The following is a 16,814-nucleotide window of genomic DNA, read 5'->3' as shown; positions in this document are numbered from 1 at the left end:
CAAGAAAGACATAATCAACGTGTAGAAGAATACAGTAACCCACACACCAAAACAGTTGTTGTCTGTGGGCAGGAGGAATAGGTGGCCAAGGGTCAAGGCTAGCAGGATTACTATTCACTGTGTACTCTTTTGTGTCTTTTTAATTTCATACCATGTTAATGTATTACCTATTCAAAATAAATAAAATACCTAATCGTGCTTATCCACAAGGGGTCGCTATTGAATGCCATTTAACTCTAGTTCCTAACCAGGGTAAAAAACGTTCTGAATTCTTTATGTGCTTAACAGGAAGTGAAGAAACAACTTCAGGCCGGGCGCGGTGGCTCACGCTTGTAACCCTAGCACTTTGGGAGGCCGAGGCGGGCGGATCACAAGGTCAGGAGATCGAGACCACGGTGAAACCCCGTCTCTATTAAAAATACAAAAAATTAGCCGGGCGTGGTGGCGGGCGCCTGTAGTCCCAGCTACTCGGAGAGGCTGAGGCAGGAGAATGGCGTGAACCCGGGAGGTGCAGCTTGCACTGAGCCGAGATTGTGCCACTGCACTCCAGCCTGGGTGACAGAGCTAGACTCCGTCTCAAAAAAAAAAAAAAAAAAAAAGGAACAACTTCATTTATGTTCTTATTTTACATTACACCACATCATGTTCCAGAAAACAACTGCAATTCACAAAGCATGCACAAAAGTATAACATTTAAAATGGAGTGAAAAAGACAAAAAAGTGAATAGATAATATGAAGTCAGGAATGAGTTTACAGAAGCACTGTGTCAGTCATCTCCCCTAGTGGTAATTAGACTCTAAATTTTCGATTCTAAAATTAGATTCTAAATTTTCTAGCATCTGGGCTGAAAAAAAGAAAGGGGAAGTATGGTCAGTTACACATTTCAAAATGTTGATCAGGAGAATATTAAGACCTTGTAGAAAATTTTCCCTGGTAGAGCCTGTTAAAAACAATCCATGAGGACCCTTTAGATGAAATTTTTGATTGGTCTTAATCACAAAAATGATCCACAGATGAATTATGAAACCATGTCATCTTACTTTCTAAGGGAGGTATAAGATGTTTTTGGACTTCAGATGAGCAGGGTTCCATTCATGGTTAATCATGAATGAAAACGAAACTAAGAATATATGCTGTAGAAAAAGAAGAAGAAAAGCCATAAGACTGCTTAAAAATTTCCATGTCTTACACAGAAGATAGAAGAAGTAGAGTGTCTCCAATTGGATGGATTTTAAAAAAAATTTGGTTATTGTAATGAATTTATTTTTTCTTAGAGCTGAGCTGATTGTACTTTAGCCAACTAATGGGTTAATACTGTCAAGGGAAATTAGCCCTGACTAAACATTGCCGCTGGCTCATAAATGCACTGGGCTTGGGGCAGTATAAAAACTCAGAGAAATCAGTGTGTAGGAGAGACACAAATCAGTGTCACTCAGTGACAGAAGCAACAATAATTGTGAAAAATACTTCAGCAGTTATGGACTCATCTGTCATTCAAAGGAAAAAAGTAGCTGTCATTGGTGGTGGCTTGGTAAGAATTTTCAGATGGATTATTATTGTTTGTGGTATTATATTAACTATTATTACTCATAATGATTATTATTCGTCACTTCTGCAAATTGTTAATTTTCTTGTGAAAACTTCTCTGATATTTAAATACAGCTATTTTGTTTATTTTTTAAACATTTTTATTTTCATAGATTTAATATAGTAGGAGTTTTAATCTGTTCTTTTTCAGGAAAGGTATTTTATAGCCATTAAATACAAAGGTTTCTGTTTTCCCTCATCATTTTGGTTTAGGATTTGTTAAAAAGCAAAAATAATGCAAATTGAATTTGATTTTATCCCCAAATCGGCTATGTTTTTAGGAACAGGACTTAATCTCAATATTCATTTTAATAAAAACATTTGTCCCGCTTTGTTTAATAACTCAGTTAATGCTGTCTAATGAGAATAAAAGGATCAAGAAACATGAAGCTAACGTCAAAGTATCATGTTGTATGTTCATTAGTTATATGAGTAATTGGGAATAAGATTTATGTGGTCGCCTGACTTACTTGACTCTTCCAGTGAAGCACCTAAGGCAGTAGAGTGAGGTGTTCACTTCTCACTGAGCAAGTGACATACAGGTGCTGGGACTTGGCCCACACCTAGCAAGACGGAAGGAGGGTCATTCTCTGCTTTCATAGTCAAGGTGCCAAAGGTAGTTCTGTTTAACATGGGTCTGCTTCGATTCAACTTTGCTTTTTCCCCTCTCAGCAGAATTTCTGTTTCAGAATACAAACATCCCAATTAGTCAAGGTTAAATCATTTCCCTATCACCTTTGGTCAAATCATTTGGAGACTTTTCATTAATTATTCATATATCCACTCAACAAAACATTTATTGAGGGCTAACACTGTTCTAAGCTGAATATAGATGGTATATTTTATGCCACACATGTATTTATATAGTATATGCTGTCTTTTGTTCTGCCTTCCTTAGTGTCTTTTCCCCAAAGTGCTAGAACAGTTCTTTTAACATTTCTCATTCTAAATTTCCATTTAGAAATGCTGTCACATGATGTGTCAGTCACTGGTTGGGACACGTGTCGTCACTGCTTCATACTAGGCTTGTGTCCAATCTGTCCTATCAAAATGTTGCACAAAATCAGAATTCATGTGTTCAACAAAATCTGATTACTCACTGTGTGCCAATATTGTTTTAGGTAGTAGGGATGCAAGGGTGAGAATTCCAGAGAAGAAAAAGACAAGGAAGAAGAAAACAAATAAGATAATTTCAGTTAAAGAGAAGCACTATGAAAGAAATGAAAACAGGGTAATGCTGTAGAGAGTATCTTTGGGAGTACCTGTTTAGAATGTGGTCAGGGACAGTCGCTCTGCTGAAGGGACATGTGACCAGAGACCTGAATGATAAGATAGAACTAACTACGTGAAAATCTTGAGAAAGAGCATTTCAGGCAGAGGGAACAGCAAGAAGAGAAACCCTCGGGCAATAATGAGCTGCCCAAGTTCAAGGAGCAGAAAGAAAGGCAGGAGCTGCATGAGGCCAGAGAAGAGTAGCTGATGAGGCCGGAGAAGCTGACAGAGCCAGATCTTGTAGGATCTTAGAGGTCCAGGCAAGAAGATCAGATTTTGTTCAGATTATAATGGGAAACTATTGGAGGATTTTAGGCAGGAAATTAAGTTGTGATTTTAAAAGTTTCCTTGGACCATTATGTGGAGAATGACCAGGAACATTTTAAGAAGACAAGATAGACCAGTTAGGAGGCTGTTACATTCGTTCAAGACTTGGACTAAGGTGGCAGCAGTGATGTCTCATTTTAAAAACTGTCTCTTAGAAATCCAAGGGAGAGATAACAAATATGTGATTGGATATATGGTTTTAGGGGGCATAAAAATGTGGGTGTCATCCATGGATTTCTCCCTGAATAACATGAGATCGTCATCATGTAACCACGTCATACATATGCTGGAAAATAGGAGACAAAAATTACTACTTGTGTATTAGGAAGCAACTAAAATTCCTCTGCAAAAGAATTCTACCCATCCTATTGCTCAAGTCCATGCTTAGGCATCATGTTTGATTCCTTTTGTCATTTTATGCAAATGCTTATTCTTCTTTCACTCCATCAGTAAGCCTTGAGGCTCTATATCCAAAATACATTTAAATTCTAGCCATTACAACCACCCTGGCCCAAGCCATTATCATCCGCCATCCATATTCCTGCAAAAAGCTCCAAATTAGTCTCCCAGCTTTAACTCCTGTTCCCTTATAATCCGTACTACACACCACAGCCAGAAACACCCTTTTAAAACATGAGTCTGATCATTATCATCCCCTGCTTAAAATCTTCCAATGATCTCCCATTACAAATAAAATAAAACCCAAACTCTTTACCAAAGGTCTTGTCTGAACTGAGCCTATCTGCCTTTCTGGCTTCACCCATTTCCCTTTTTATTTTTTAATCTTATCTACCAGTATCGGAAATTACACACTTTGGGTTTTTTTTTTTTTTTACCTGTTTCTTAGATATCTACTCCAACTAGGATATAAACTCTTATTAACCAATGTATTCCAGAGGCTGGAATTATACCTAACATTATGTATTGGGTGGATGAATAAATGAGAGGAATGAGAAAATGTAATGATATAAAGGTGAAAAAATAATAACAGATGCATGTTTGAATATTGAGAAAATTATTTTAAAAGTATTAACTAAATAGAGCAATTCAAGAAGGTTAATGTCTTTACATAGAGGACAAGATTACATTTTTGCCCATCTTCTTCTGTTTTTTTTTTCCACCCTCTCTTCCTACCTCCTCCTTTCCATAAACCATATCCCAGTACCTTATACTGTCAAACACATTAAAGGCTCTCTCCTGGCCCCTAGAAAAAAAAAATGAGAGTTGAGAACCTTTACTTAGACGTCCAAAAAATATAGTGAACTTCCCTCAATTCTTATCAGTGGTAGCTTACCGTGTCTAGTAACCTTGCCTAATGAAAAGTCACCCTGAGAAGTTGTTCTTGCTCTGATGTAGTGATCATCTGATCTTGGGTTAAACCAACTGATTTCCTTTCTTTGAAGACATGTTCAGTCAAAGAGATCAACAAATCAGTAGAGAAACTCCTAATGAGAAACAAAAGGTAAAAGAAACTAAACCATAATCATAAACCAGGTAAAGTTTAAATATTGAAAAAAGAGTGGCAAAAGATGTTAAAATAGCATTTCAAGAACATTGACCTAAATATTTAGAAAAACCACTGTATTGACTGATATTTTCCTCCTTGTGTGAATTACAACTCCCCCATCCCTTCTGCGGCCAATGGGATTACCTCCTGCTAGTTCCAGAAGGTAATTGCAGGATGATCAACCTGTGAAGACTTCTCCTCTCTTTAAATGCCCACAGGGCTTTGTTTGCCATTACCAAATGCTGCCTTCTATTAAAATTTTATTATGCATAGTTTATTCCCCATAGAAGCTTTTTACTTCGTAGATCTAAAGATCATTTTATCTTTGGCTTCTACTACTTTTATAAAGGTTTCCCAATGCCTTATAATGTGAACCACACTAAAATATTTTCTGTGCATGAGCTTGATTTCAGAACAAAGTGGAGAATCACTCTTTTAGAAGTTATGGGAAATTTTTTAATGGTTTTTTTTAACACAATTATGTCATAAGGAATGTAGTCCTTTTAGTGAGTAACTTAAAAAAGGATTTGGAAAATAATCTCAATTTTGCATGCTGGAAGGAGTTCTATAGGTGTAGCTTTTCAATTCTAGCACATCATTTCAAGAAAAACCTACATTACAAAAAAATTGCCATACAAACTGCCTTACTTCACGTTAGAGTAATATGTTTTCTTTTCTTTATGAAGTGAGAGAGAAGTAGACAAGCCAGAGAAGTAAACAAAGGCCATCTAACCTAAACAGGTGTCCCTAATCCATGTCTGAATTCAGTCCTCGAGACTCAGAAAAATACTGCTTTTGATAACTATTTTCAGTGTTTACAGGTATGATGAAAGTGATCAAAACAAAAAGGCACCATTTCAGTGACAGCTAAAGCTACTCAAGACATCATTTTTTGACTGAAGCCAAGAGCCTTGGCTAAGAGGACTATTAAGCATTCCAGTCTCAGCTGTCTCCTGCTGTCGCAATGTATGTCCACTATTCTAGCATATATTTTGGAGATGTATTTAGGATATCATTCAAATATTTCTTCTGTTCCTTTCTGCATAAAAGAAACCCCATTGTAGAGGGTTTTGTGATCTACTCTCCCTATGTTTGACCCAGCAAAATTCTCCATTTAGTAGTACTTAGAGGGTGAGGAGATTTGTACATGTTCCGACTTATTGTTGATAATTGTGCCCTGCCCCCGGAATTCAAGTCAAGTCAGTGGCTTCTGCTGATGAAATTGCCTTTGAAGCAACTTGACCTTAACTCTATGAGAGTTTATGTCTCACAGCTATAGATGTTAAATCCTGTCATGGATTTATAGGCTCAAAATTGTCTTGATGCCAAACTGTAATGGTGTTTCTGTTCTGTTCTTCTTAGGATTTTTCCACCTCACCACTTACTCTTCACTCAGCTTCATGGGATGGAAACAGTGTTATTCAGTGAGGAGACTGGGAATAGCAGAGTTTGCAACCAGCTGGACGCTCAGGAAATCTTACCCTATGGGTCTCAGTTTCTTCCTCTTGGGCTAAAACTAGATTGCTAGTCTTTTAACACTAAAATTCTACTGCTTCTTTTTCACGCTTTCTCGCTCACAGATCTCTAGCTTTGTTCTCAACCTACTCCTTTCTAAAAGCAGAAATCAAATGTCACCCAGAATTTTTTCACTTTCCCCGAAGTAAACGTCCTCAGTGCATATGAACCATCAAATGGCTTATAATCCTGGGTTGAGGTCTACACAGAATTTGATTCAAGTGCATACTTTTTATTTTTTGCAAATATTAATGAGCTATACCATGAAAAAGACATAATCACTGTTAACCTTTATTGTTATTATTTTATGGATATGAAAATAAACTAAGCTCTATTCGCTCTACTTTTGTTTTGATACCAAACTGGGCTTGTTCTGCCCAGCATGCAGTAAGTCAGTTACTGAGATAACAAGTGTATTAGTCCGTTTTCATGCTGCTGATAAAGACCTACCTGAGACTAGGCAATTTATAAAGAAAAAGAGGTTTAATGGACTCACAGTTCCACGTGACTGGGGAGGTCTCACGATCATGATGAAAGGCAAAAGGCACGTCTTACATGGTGGCAGGCAAGAGAGGGCATGCAGGGGAACTCTCCTTTATAAAATCATCAGATTTCATGAGACTCATTCACTATCATGAGAACAGCATGGGAAAGACCCGATCCCATGATACAATTACCTCCAGCTGGGTCCCTCCCATAACACATGAGGATTATGGGAGCTACAATTCAAGATGAGATTTGGGTGGGGACACAACAAAACCATATCAACAAGTATTGCAGTAAAGAGAAGATTTTATTCACAGGACAGCCCAGCAAGGAGATGGAAGAATAGCTTTCAAATCCACCTCTCTGAAGATAGGGCTTAGAGATATTTATGGGGTAAAGAAGCGGGGTGGTCTAAGGTGTGGGGAAAGGTGATCAGCAGTGGGGAAAAATGAATAGGTGGTCTGAGCAAGCATAATCAAGGTTCACGACTCTTCATAGGACACATGTTCAGAAAATGGTGGCATTAGCATGCTCTGAAGATGAAGTTTTTGGCCTTCTAGTATCAGAAAGTCACTTCTTGGGCATTTGTGCAGGCCCAGTTGAAGGGCCTGCAACTCTCTTCTTTCCTTCTTCTATCTGCTTTCTCATTCTGCTATTATCCTTACTCCATAGTAATAAGGCCCAGGAGTCAATGGGGGAGGCAGAAAGAGGGTTGGTGGTCTCTTTCAAGTAGTTTAAACTGGGTAAGAGCTGCCTGCCTAGTTCCTGAAAAGAAAAACAAAAACAAAAACTTTAAGCAACTATTACCGAGTGACATACATGCCAGAGATGTTGTCTATAAGGAAGCTAGTGACACATTAGATGTATATTGTTTGGCTACATGACTTTTAGCTATATGGGCTTTGAGATCAACTAGAAGTAAGCAATAAAAATCAAGCAAGGCAGGCTGTTTGGTGGGCCTCACTATGTTAGCCCTGGGTTTCAGTTTTTTATTTCATAGGCTCTGAGCCTTCTTAAATATGAAAAACTCTCATTAGTGGCCCATATCTAGCACCTTCTAAAAACAGAGGTGGAATGGATTTGTTTGTGGCTGTGCCTCATAAATCCCACTCTCACCTCAGGGAATTCATCCCTCAGAGATTCCTTCATTTGCTATCTGGTGGGAAGTATCTGGAATGGAACCAACAACTTTAGACAGCTCCAAACTTTGTTAAGTGCCTGCAAAGAGTGTGTCTTTCATTCCTTCTCATTTGGCCCATCCTCTTTCTAAATACTCTCAGATTATTTCCCTTCTGTCTATATTCACTCATGCATTCATCTAGTCCTCTATCTGTCCCCTCAAAGAAAAAGAGCACCCTCATACACTGTTGATGGTAATCTAAGCTGGTATTTTTTTCCTGGAAAACAACTTGAAAATATACACATCTGTAGTCTTAAAAATAGTGGGGATTTGGCTGGACACGGTGGCTCAGGCCTGTAATCCTAGCACTTTGGGAGTCCTAGGTGGGTGGATTACCTGAGCTGAAGAGCTCGAGACCAGTCTGGGCAACATGGTGAAACCCCATCTCTACTAAAACACAAAAAAATTAGCCAGGCATGGCATTGTGTGCCTGTGGTCCCAGTTACTCGGGAGGCTGAAGCAGGAGAATTGCTTGAACCTGGGAGGCAAAGGTTGCAGTGAGCTGAGATCGTGTCACTGCATTCCAGCCTGGGCAACGGAGTGAGACTCCGTCTCAAAAAAAAAAAAAAAAAAAAAATTCCAGAAAGCAGCAATAGCTACTTCACCCTTGAAGTTGGCCTAAGCATGGCATTGCATTCAGAGAAACAACTGTCCTTCAGCCAATGAGAAATTAAAAGCAAATAGAATCTAATGTGGGCTCTCAAAAACATCAAATCTGGAGTGTATTCAGAACTAGCAACAAACCTTCTGAAATGAGCCTGCCCCAGTCAATCTGAATCTCTTTCATGTGCTTTGCAGTTATTCCAAAAGCAAGACAAAGGAAGATTGAGCAGGCTCCTCCTACACTCTAGACCATCAATATTCTCTCCCCAGCTCACTTCAGACTCTCTTCTTTCCCTCTTTGTTTTCTCATTCCCCTGTTATCCTTACTCCATTCCCCCACTAGTAATAAGGCCCAGGAGCCAACGGGGCAGATAGAAAGAGGGTGTGGAGCTCCGAATTGGCCAGTGTTTCAAGCCCTTTTATTCAAAAGTGCCCTTTGGTGGGCCATTTCATTAGTGAGATTTTATCAAAAGAAACGTGTATGCATCATACAATCGTCTATAATGGTAAAGAATTAAAATAACTTGAATATCCAAATATAAGCACACTGCCTACAATAAAATGTAATGCAAGTATTAAATACTTTTACTTCAGACGTCTTTTGACATGGAAATGTATTTAGGGTACACTTTTCATTTTTTGAAAGAAATGATGAAAGAAAATATACAACCTGTTACCATTTTGAAAAGAAATATCATGTATTTTATATACATAGAAAATGTTAATATTGGTTGCCATTGGTGGTAAAATTGTGAGAAATTACTTTTTTCTTCACATTTACCTGTATTCTCTAATTCATTAGAATTTGTGGTTTGTATCAGAGATAAAAAGATAGACAAAATACAAGCCATACAAATATTATTCCTCTCTGGGAATTTACTGCCTGGTGGAAGTCAGACAAGACTATACATAAATAATTCAATGTACTTAAGACATTAAAACACCTCTCTCTCTCTCTCTCTCTCTCTCTCTATATATATATATATATATATATATATATATATAAAATTACAGAAGAAAAGGCAAACAAGTCTTTTGGAGGAGTAGAGGTATCAGGAAAAACTACACTGAGGATATGAGTCTTAAAGGAAATGTAGACATTTTCCAAAAAACTGAATATAAGGCAGGGAAGGATAGTATTCAAAGGCATGGAAGAATAAAAGTGCATGGCATATTCAGAAAACATATAGTAAATTTAGTATGCCTATTACAAATGGTGCAAGAGAATAGTGCATGAGATACTGCATGAGAATAGTGCATCATGAACTGGAGAAAGACGTCAGGATCACATGTAAGAATCTATTATGTCATGTTGACAATTTGGAATTTTATCCTGAAAAGATGAGGAGCTAATAAACAACAGTAAGACAAAAATAATCACTCAATGTCTGATTTAGAAGATAATTAGTGATTGGGCATGATGGCTCATGCCTATAATCTCAGCACTTTGGGAGGCCGAGGCAGAAGGATCACATTAACCCAGGGATTTGAGACCAGCCTTGGCAACATAGCAAGATCCTGTCTCTACAAAAATTAAAAAAATTAGCCAGGCCTAGCAGCACACCTGTAATCACAGCTACTTGGGAGGCCAAGGCAGGAGATCACTTGAGCCCAGGAGTTCAAGGTTGCAGTGAACTATGATCTCAGCCTTGTATGCCTGCCTGGGTGACAGAACAAGACCCTGTCTAAAAAGAAAATAAAAAGAAGATGACTAGTTCTAGTGCAGAGTATAGATTGAATGCATACAGACTGGGGAAAGAGGGTTATTAGAAAGCTGTTGCAGTAGCCTGGTAAAAGCTAATGGGGGCCCCATATAAGGACAGAGCTGTGGGTAGCAGAAGATCTGTTGTGAGAGAGACTGAAGAGGAACAATCAATAGGACGTATTGCCTAATTTCATGTATACTGGTAGGTAGAGAGGGGTGTTAAATATTCACCAAGCTATCCTGGTTGGGTGAATTAGTGAGTGCAATTGCTATTCTCTAAGATATGAAATATACAAGGAGGAAGAAAGTTTATGGAATACAGAATACAGAAGAAGGAGAATGAGAGGGTTGAGGAATGGGAATAAGTCAAATTTTAGCTATGTTTAGAGGGAGATGCCTATAGACAGGTTCAGTACTCACAGATGGAGTTCAGGATGAAGATCAAGACTAGAGTAAAAGTCATAAATTTTCTTAAGAGCACTCATGGAATGTGGGTCATTCACCTTCTCATAAGAGGGAAAAATCAAGACCACTGCTTGGCTTTAGAGACCAATTCCAGATGACACAGATTAGAGAACTCAGGGTAAGGATTAAATAATAAAACAATATTTGGCATAACATATGAAATTCTGGAAGATGTAATATTTACTAACAAAGTATGAAGACACTTTGATGTGCTTACTGCATTGTAAGTAGAATTAACAATCTGATTCTTCTCACTGCATTGATATACCCAAAGATCAAATTCTTGAGACATCAAACTACAGTTTCATGACCAAATATGGATTTCAAAAACTATTAACAAGATTTTTTGAAGTTGGATACACAGAAAACTCAGAAACATTCACGATTCTTAAGGATTAGAGGTGTTACATGCTTCATTAAGTCAAAAGTAGTTGACACATGTTTAATATTGCACTATCAGATTAATTTCAAACATATTATACCAAAAGACATAAAATGTATGGAATTTTTATAATCCTGTTTCCTCTTCCTAATAGGATCACAGTTTTTCCCTTTCCTTCTTTTTGTTTTTTTTTTGTTGCTTATCAGTTCAATGTAAGATTCAAGAGTCAACATTTATAAATTTAAATGGTTTACAATTTTCTCATGATCATTGGCTACTTGAACAATTGCTGCTAGAGGGGTCACATGGGAACTGACAGAAAAGCTCAGCAACAGAAGACAGGAGAAGCATACCTCAACATTTACAGAAAGGAAATATTCAAATAATATCTTTAAGTGGTAGTTAGGCATCCCTATACAGCACATGACCTGTAAATAAGGAAGTATGAAGAGACAGAAGAAGAAAGTGGAGAAGTGAGAGAATGACAAATTGGGTAAATCCATAATTGTGTAGCCTCCCCTCCCCTCTCCCCTCCCCTCCCCTCCCCTCTCCCCTCCCCTCCCTCTCCCCTCCCCTCCCCTCTCCCCACCCCTCCTCTCTCCCTCCCTCCCCTCTCCCCACCCCTCTCCCCTCCCCTCCCCTCCCTCCCCTCCCCTCCTCTCCTCCCCTCCCCTCCCTCTCCTCCCTCTCCTCTCCTCTCCTCTCCTCTCCTCTCCCCTCAGAGTCTTGTATACACAAACAGGCTAGACTGGCTATTCATAAAATGTTTAATTTGCAAAACTATTTTGTGAGCAAACATCTCACTATCATGAACGCTTGGTGCTTCAAAACAAAGACAGAAACTTTTCGTAATTGTTCGTGTCCTTACTGGGAACTGTCCTGTCTCTATTAAGCCTTTACCCTCAGAACCAGAATCAAAAAATCGTTTTGTTTCTCCTGGCTGTCTAACCCTGCCCAATTTCTTCACTTCTGTGCCATCCTCCTTCGCTATTTATGCTCAGGAACCCAGCTGTGCCTAACCAAGAGTTTGTGGTGGGCTTAGCATTCTTTACACACCACATTTTCTTTCCACTTACATATTTATGTCGTAGTCCTTCCTGCCAGCATAACAACTCAAGATGGCACTGACAGTTATTCCCAATTAAGCACTTTTTACAGAAAGTGAGAGAGGAAAGAAAATTACAGTCTGAAAGCTATATTGTTACCCACGCACATTACTCCGCCTTCTGGCTGAACTGACATAACACCTACCAATGTATTTTTTCTTTAAATTTATTTGAACCTCTGTTACACAGAATTGGGATCATATTTATACAAGCTTTATTTCATTACACACCATTATGACTGGTCTTGGAGAAAACACTTTTACTTCCTTGTTTGTTTATTTATTATTATTAATAATAATAAGCAGCCATGAATCTACTACTCCACACAAGAAGTGATAGATTGCCAGTGACTTCATTAACTCTGTGCTTCTCCCCCACCCATTAGAAGCATTATGCCAAATCGTATTTATCACTCCCTTGCCTTTTTACATATAGTTTTATCATATATTATTTACATGTTCATCTCATATATACATGTACATATAAATATTACTTATGTGTTTCAAAAATTATGTATTTGTATATATCTATAGTTTCATCCTGATTGTTTTTATTTTGTATCATGCAATATAAAATTATCTGAGTCTTATTTTTTCACTTATAGTCTTGCCAATATATTCATATCATATTTCATTGTGTGAATATGCCATAATGTGTTCGTTCATTCCTCTCTGATAGTCATTTGGGCTATTCCCCGCTTTTTTGTTTGTCTATTTTAGTTATGAAAGGCACTATACTGAACAACCTGGCACATGTCACCCAATATACATATAGCAAAAGTTTCTCTTGTGTATATGCCTTTAAGAGGAATTGTTGGTTTGTTCAATATGTGAATATTCAACTTGAAAAGATAATTACAAGCAATGTGTAAGAGATCCCATTAGGCCTCATCTTCTCTAGCACTTAATATTTTCATGAGCCTAAGACAGATTTAATCTGATTGTGCCTACACTACCCGAGATCCCTTATTCTCCCATAAAAACCATTAATACATGTTCAATTGGCAAACATGTAAGTGTTGGAAAGGTATGAATTGGCATCTGCCAACCTTAGAAGGATTGAGGCAGAATCTCCACCTTGGTCTGCCCTCCTCCTCTGAGATCCTGGAAGCAATTTTTATCAAAGAAAAGGAACATAACAAACCCATGCAACCAGGCCATTGGCCCATCATTGGCTCAGAGCTGATCCGATTCCAACACGGTCACTGAGAGCTTTGTTTGCAGCGTTATATATTGTAGCTCCTTTACTGTGGTTGAATTTTTAGGAGATGGATGAATGGATTTCTTGCTTCTGAATCCCAGGATCTCTCCTTTTAGGCCATTTCCCTACATTAGATTTTCACTGATCACTTGTTGTTTAGATTGTGGCTTTAGTGTCCTACTTGCCTTTCTCTCTACCTGTTTTCTCAGTAAGAGAGACTCATTTCTATTAGGTTGATGCAAAAGTAATTGTGGTTAATGGTAAAAACCGTGATTCCCTTTGCACCAGTCTAATAAATGAACCTCCTGTGTCTTCATTTCAACTCTCCTGACCCTGTTGTCTTTTGTGATAATTGACTTCCTAAAACAAAGAAGCAGAAGCTTCTGGACCAGTTAAGGACTATGCTTGGAAATGGCTCAAGGGTAACTTCTACTGCATTTTTTTGGTCAAAGCTACCACAGGCCCTTCTAGATTTAAGAGATTGCAGAAATAAACCCCATGCGTTGATGAAGGAGTATCAAGATCACACTGGAGAAGAGCACGTAGGATAAAGGACATCATCATGACCATCTTTGAAAAATACAATTTGCCACATTCATCAAGGCAAAATTAATCTTTTTCATGTGTGTTTTCTAGAACTTCACTTATTCTTTTTGTTTTTTACATTGATTTTTACCTGTGAGCCCAGAGCTATTTGCAAGGGGTCTATGAAATAACATGCATACAAAATTTTGAGTAAGTAGGATAAAATTATATGACTTAAACACATAATTATTTTTAAAGTGTATGTAGATGATTTGTGACTAAATTTATTATATATTTTTAAACAATCCATGTTAGAAATTCAAATAATATAAAAGAATCTGAAAATTTTTAATGTAAGAAGTGGGCCTCCATACTCAAAAGTGGTTCACTAAGCATGGATACGTTTATATGTTTGTCTTTTTTTAATAATAGGGTGTTTATTGGGCACAAGGACTTATCTTGGTAACCTTTGAGTCCCTAAAATTTAGCAGATTAAGTTACATTTAGTTGGTGCTCAATAAATGTTGGCTTCACTTGGTTACAAACTTTACTTAAAAATGTAATCTCTACCATTATTTATACACTGAACAAATATATATGAAGCATTTACTATGTTACAAACACAATGGTAGATGCTAGGAATAAAATGGTGAGCAAAACCTGTTGATAGCTTAGAAGGATAGACGGATATTGATTATAGAATCACTCTAAAGATGTAAATTTTCCATTGTTGTAAGCTCTTTGTATTAGTTTGCTAGGCTTGCCAAAATAAATTACCACAAACCAGGTAGCTCAAGAAACAGAAATGTCTTGTCTCACAGTTTTGGTGCTAGGAGTCCAAAATGAAGGTGTCAGCAGGGTTGGTTCCTTCCGAGAGCTGTGAGGGAAAGATCTGTTCCAGGTCCCTCTGCATGGCTTGTAGATGGAAGCCTTTTCTCTGTGTCTCTTCACATCATCTTTCCTCAATGCATGTCTGATTCCCCTTTTTATAAAGACACAAGTCATATTGGACTAAGGCCCACCCTAATGATATCATCTTAACTTGATTACCTATATTAAGATCCTATCTCCAAATGATGTCACATTCTTACGGTACTGGGGGTTCGGACTTGAACATATGAAGTTGGAAGGATGCAATTTACCTCAAAGATAAAGTTCAAAGTGCTGTGAGAACTCATAATTGCGAGATTTGAGGTAGGGTGGCCCAGGAAATCTTTTTTTAGAGAGCGAAGCTGAGTGAAGACCTGGAGGATGAATGGAAATTTACTATGTAAAGAAGAAAGATAACATTTCTGGCCATGGATATAATACACGCTAAACCCCTCAGTGAGGAGCAGCGTGGTGAATACAATGGCTAAAAGAAGGATAGCAAGGCTGGGGCAGAAGGGTGACATGATCAGATTTGTATATTTTAAAATGTGGGGAAAATCTGAGGCCTATGGTGATGTCATTTTTTTTCCAGAGAGGATTTATGTTTGTTTCTGTTGGGTGGCTGTGATTACCAGCAATCAAAAATTAATGCAATCTGATCAGGACTAGAGATAATTTCCAGACAGGCCCTTGGACCATTGGTTTCCTTCCAGTTTGCCCTTCTCCTGGGATGTACCTATTTAGGGTCCTGATCTAAAACCTAAGGGGTTTATCAGAACCTGCCCTCCTGAGCAAGGGGTGCGGGAGTGTCCCAGACTCCAAATTTTGTACTTCTAGTTTCATGAGTCTGTCTACTGAAGTCCTCAGCCTCTTTTGCATTTGTTGATGCCTGTAGGCATGGCTCCAAATGCCAGGTCATCTCTCTGCGTCTCCTTTTCCTCTCAGTAGAGGTATTAGTTCAAACGACCTATTACACCATCACCCTAAATTACTGCTTGTGGAAAATAAATTGGAAAGAGGCAAAATGAATGCTGGTAGAATACACAGAAAATTTGATATTAGCAAAGCATAATGATTCCAATTACTAGAGGCAGAAAGGTGAAAATGAAAAGAGATGGGTAGATGGAAAAACATTGTAAGGTAGAATTGGTAGAACTGGGAATGGAGTATCAAGGAGAGACGGTGACTCCTAGCTTTCTAGTTTGAGCAACTGGAAGGATGGCATATCATTCACTTACATAGGGAATATGTGGAGAGAATTGATGAGATGGGAGGCGATGATCGCAAGTTTCAATTCGGATCTGTTGATTTTGAAGTGCTTTGAGACATACAAGAAGCTATGTCACTTAAAAATTTGTATGCATGAGCTCAAAAAACAGATCTGGATAGGAGATATAAATTTTCACATCATCGTGGATGGAGAAGACAGACTTGGATGGAGATTTGAGAAACTCCAATAGTTGTCTGTCTTTGTGATGGTGAAAGAGGAAAAGTGGGACTGGCCAGAGACGTATGAAGAAAACCAGAAAACGAAGAAGGTTAATGTTTCCAGAAGGTCTAGTTAATGGTATTGACTACTGTTGAAAATTCAAGTGTGATAATTGTATACTGATGACTTTGCCAAATACAAGTTGCTAGCGATGAGGTAGTAAACTACCACAGCCTATATAAAGCTACTGGGAGGGCAACACTCTAAAGCTTTAAGAAGACAATAGATCAGAAAAAATTCTTTATGATCTCAGAATAGGCAAAGATCTCTTGAACAAGACATTTGTAATTGCATTAAAAATAAAATGACAATTGCAATTGCATTAATAATAAAATAAAAGATTGATGAATATGGTTACATTAAAATAAACAGCTTCTCATCCTCAAAATAGACTATAGCATTTAAGAAGCAAGGAACAGAATGGAAGAAGATATTTTTAATGTTTAAAGATGACAAAGACTCTATATTCAGACTCTATGAACAACTAAAAAAAAGAAAAAGAAAAGAAAAAAGATAGGCAACCCAACAGAAAATGGGCAAAAGACCTAAACAGACACTTGGTGAAAGAGGAGATCCAAACAGCCAATCAATATA

General features: G+C 37.9%; 1 protein-coding gene across 1 annotated transcript in view; it reads left to right on the top strand.

Moving 5' to 3' along the window:
* Positions 1–1,313: 1,313 nt before the first annotated feature.
* The window catches only part of KMO (kynurenine 3-monooxygenase), a 61,333-nt gene continuing 45,832 nt past the window's right edge, over positions 1,314–16,814 (top strand). Inside the window, exon 1 of the mRNA XM_003267317.3 lies at positions 1,314–1,532. Within this exon, the coding sequence (XP_003267365.1) occupies positions 1,479–1,532 (54 nt within the window). The 5' untranslated portion in view covers positions 1,314–1,478. The remainder of the gene's footprint in view (positions 1,533–16,814) is intronic.

This window comes from Nomascus leucogenys, chromosome 5 (genome assembly GCF_006542625.1).
Source record: "Nomascus leucogenys isolate Asia chromosome 5, Asia_NLE_v1, whole genome shotgun sequence".
Taxonomy (NCBI): domain Eukaryota; kingdom Metazoa; phylum Chordata; class Mammalia; order Primates; family Hylobatidae; genus Nomascus; species Nomascus leucogenys.
This window is presented reverse-complemented; position numbering and strand designations above follow the sequence as displayed.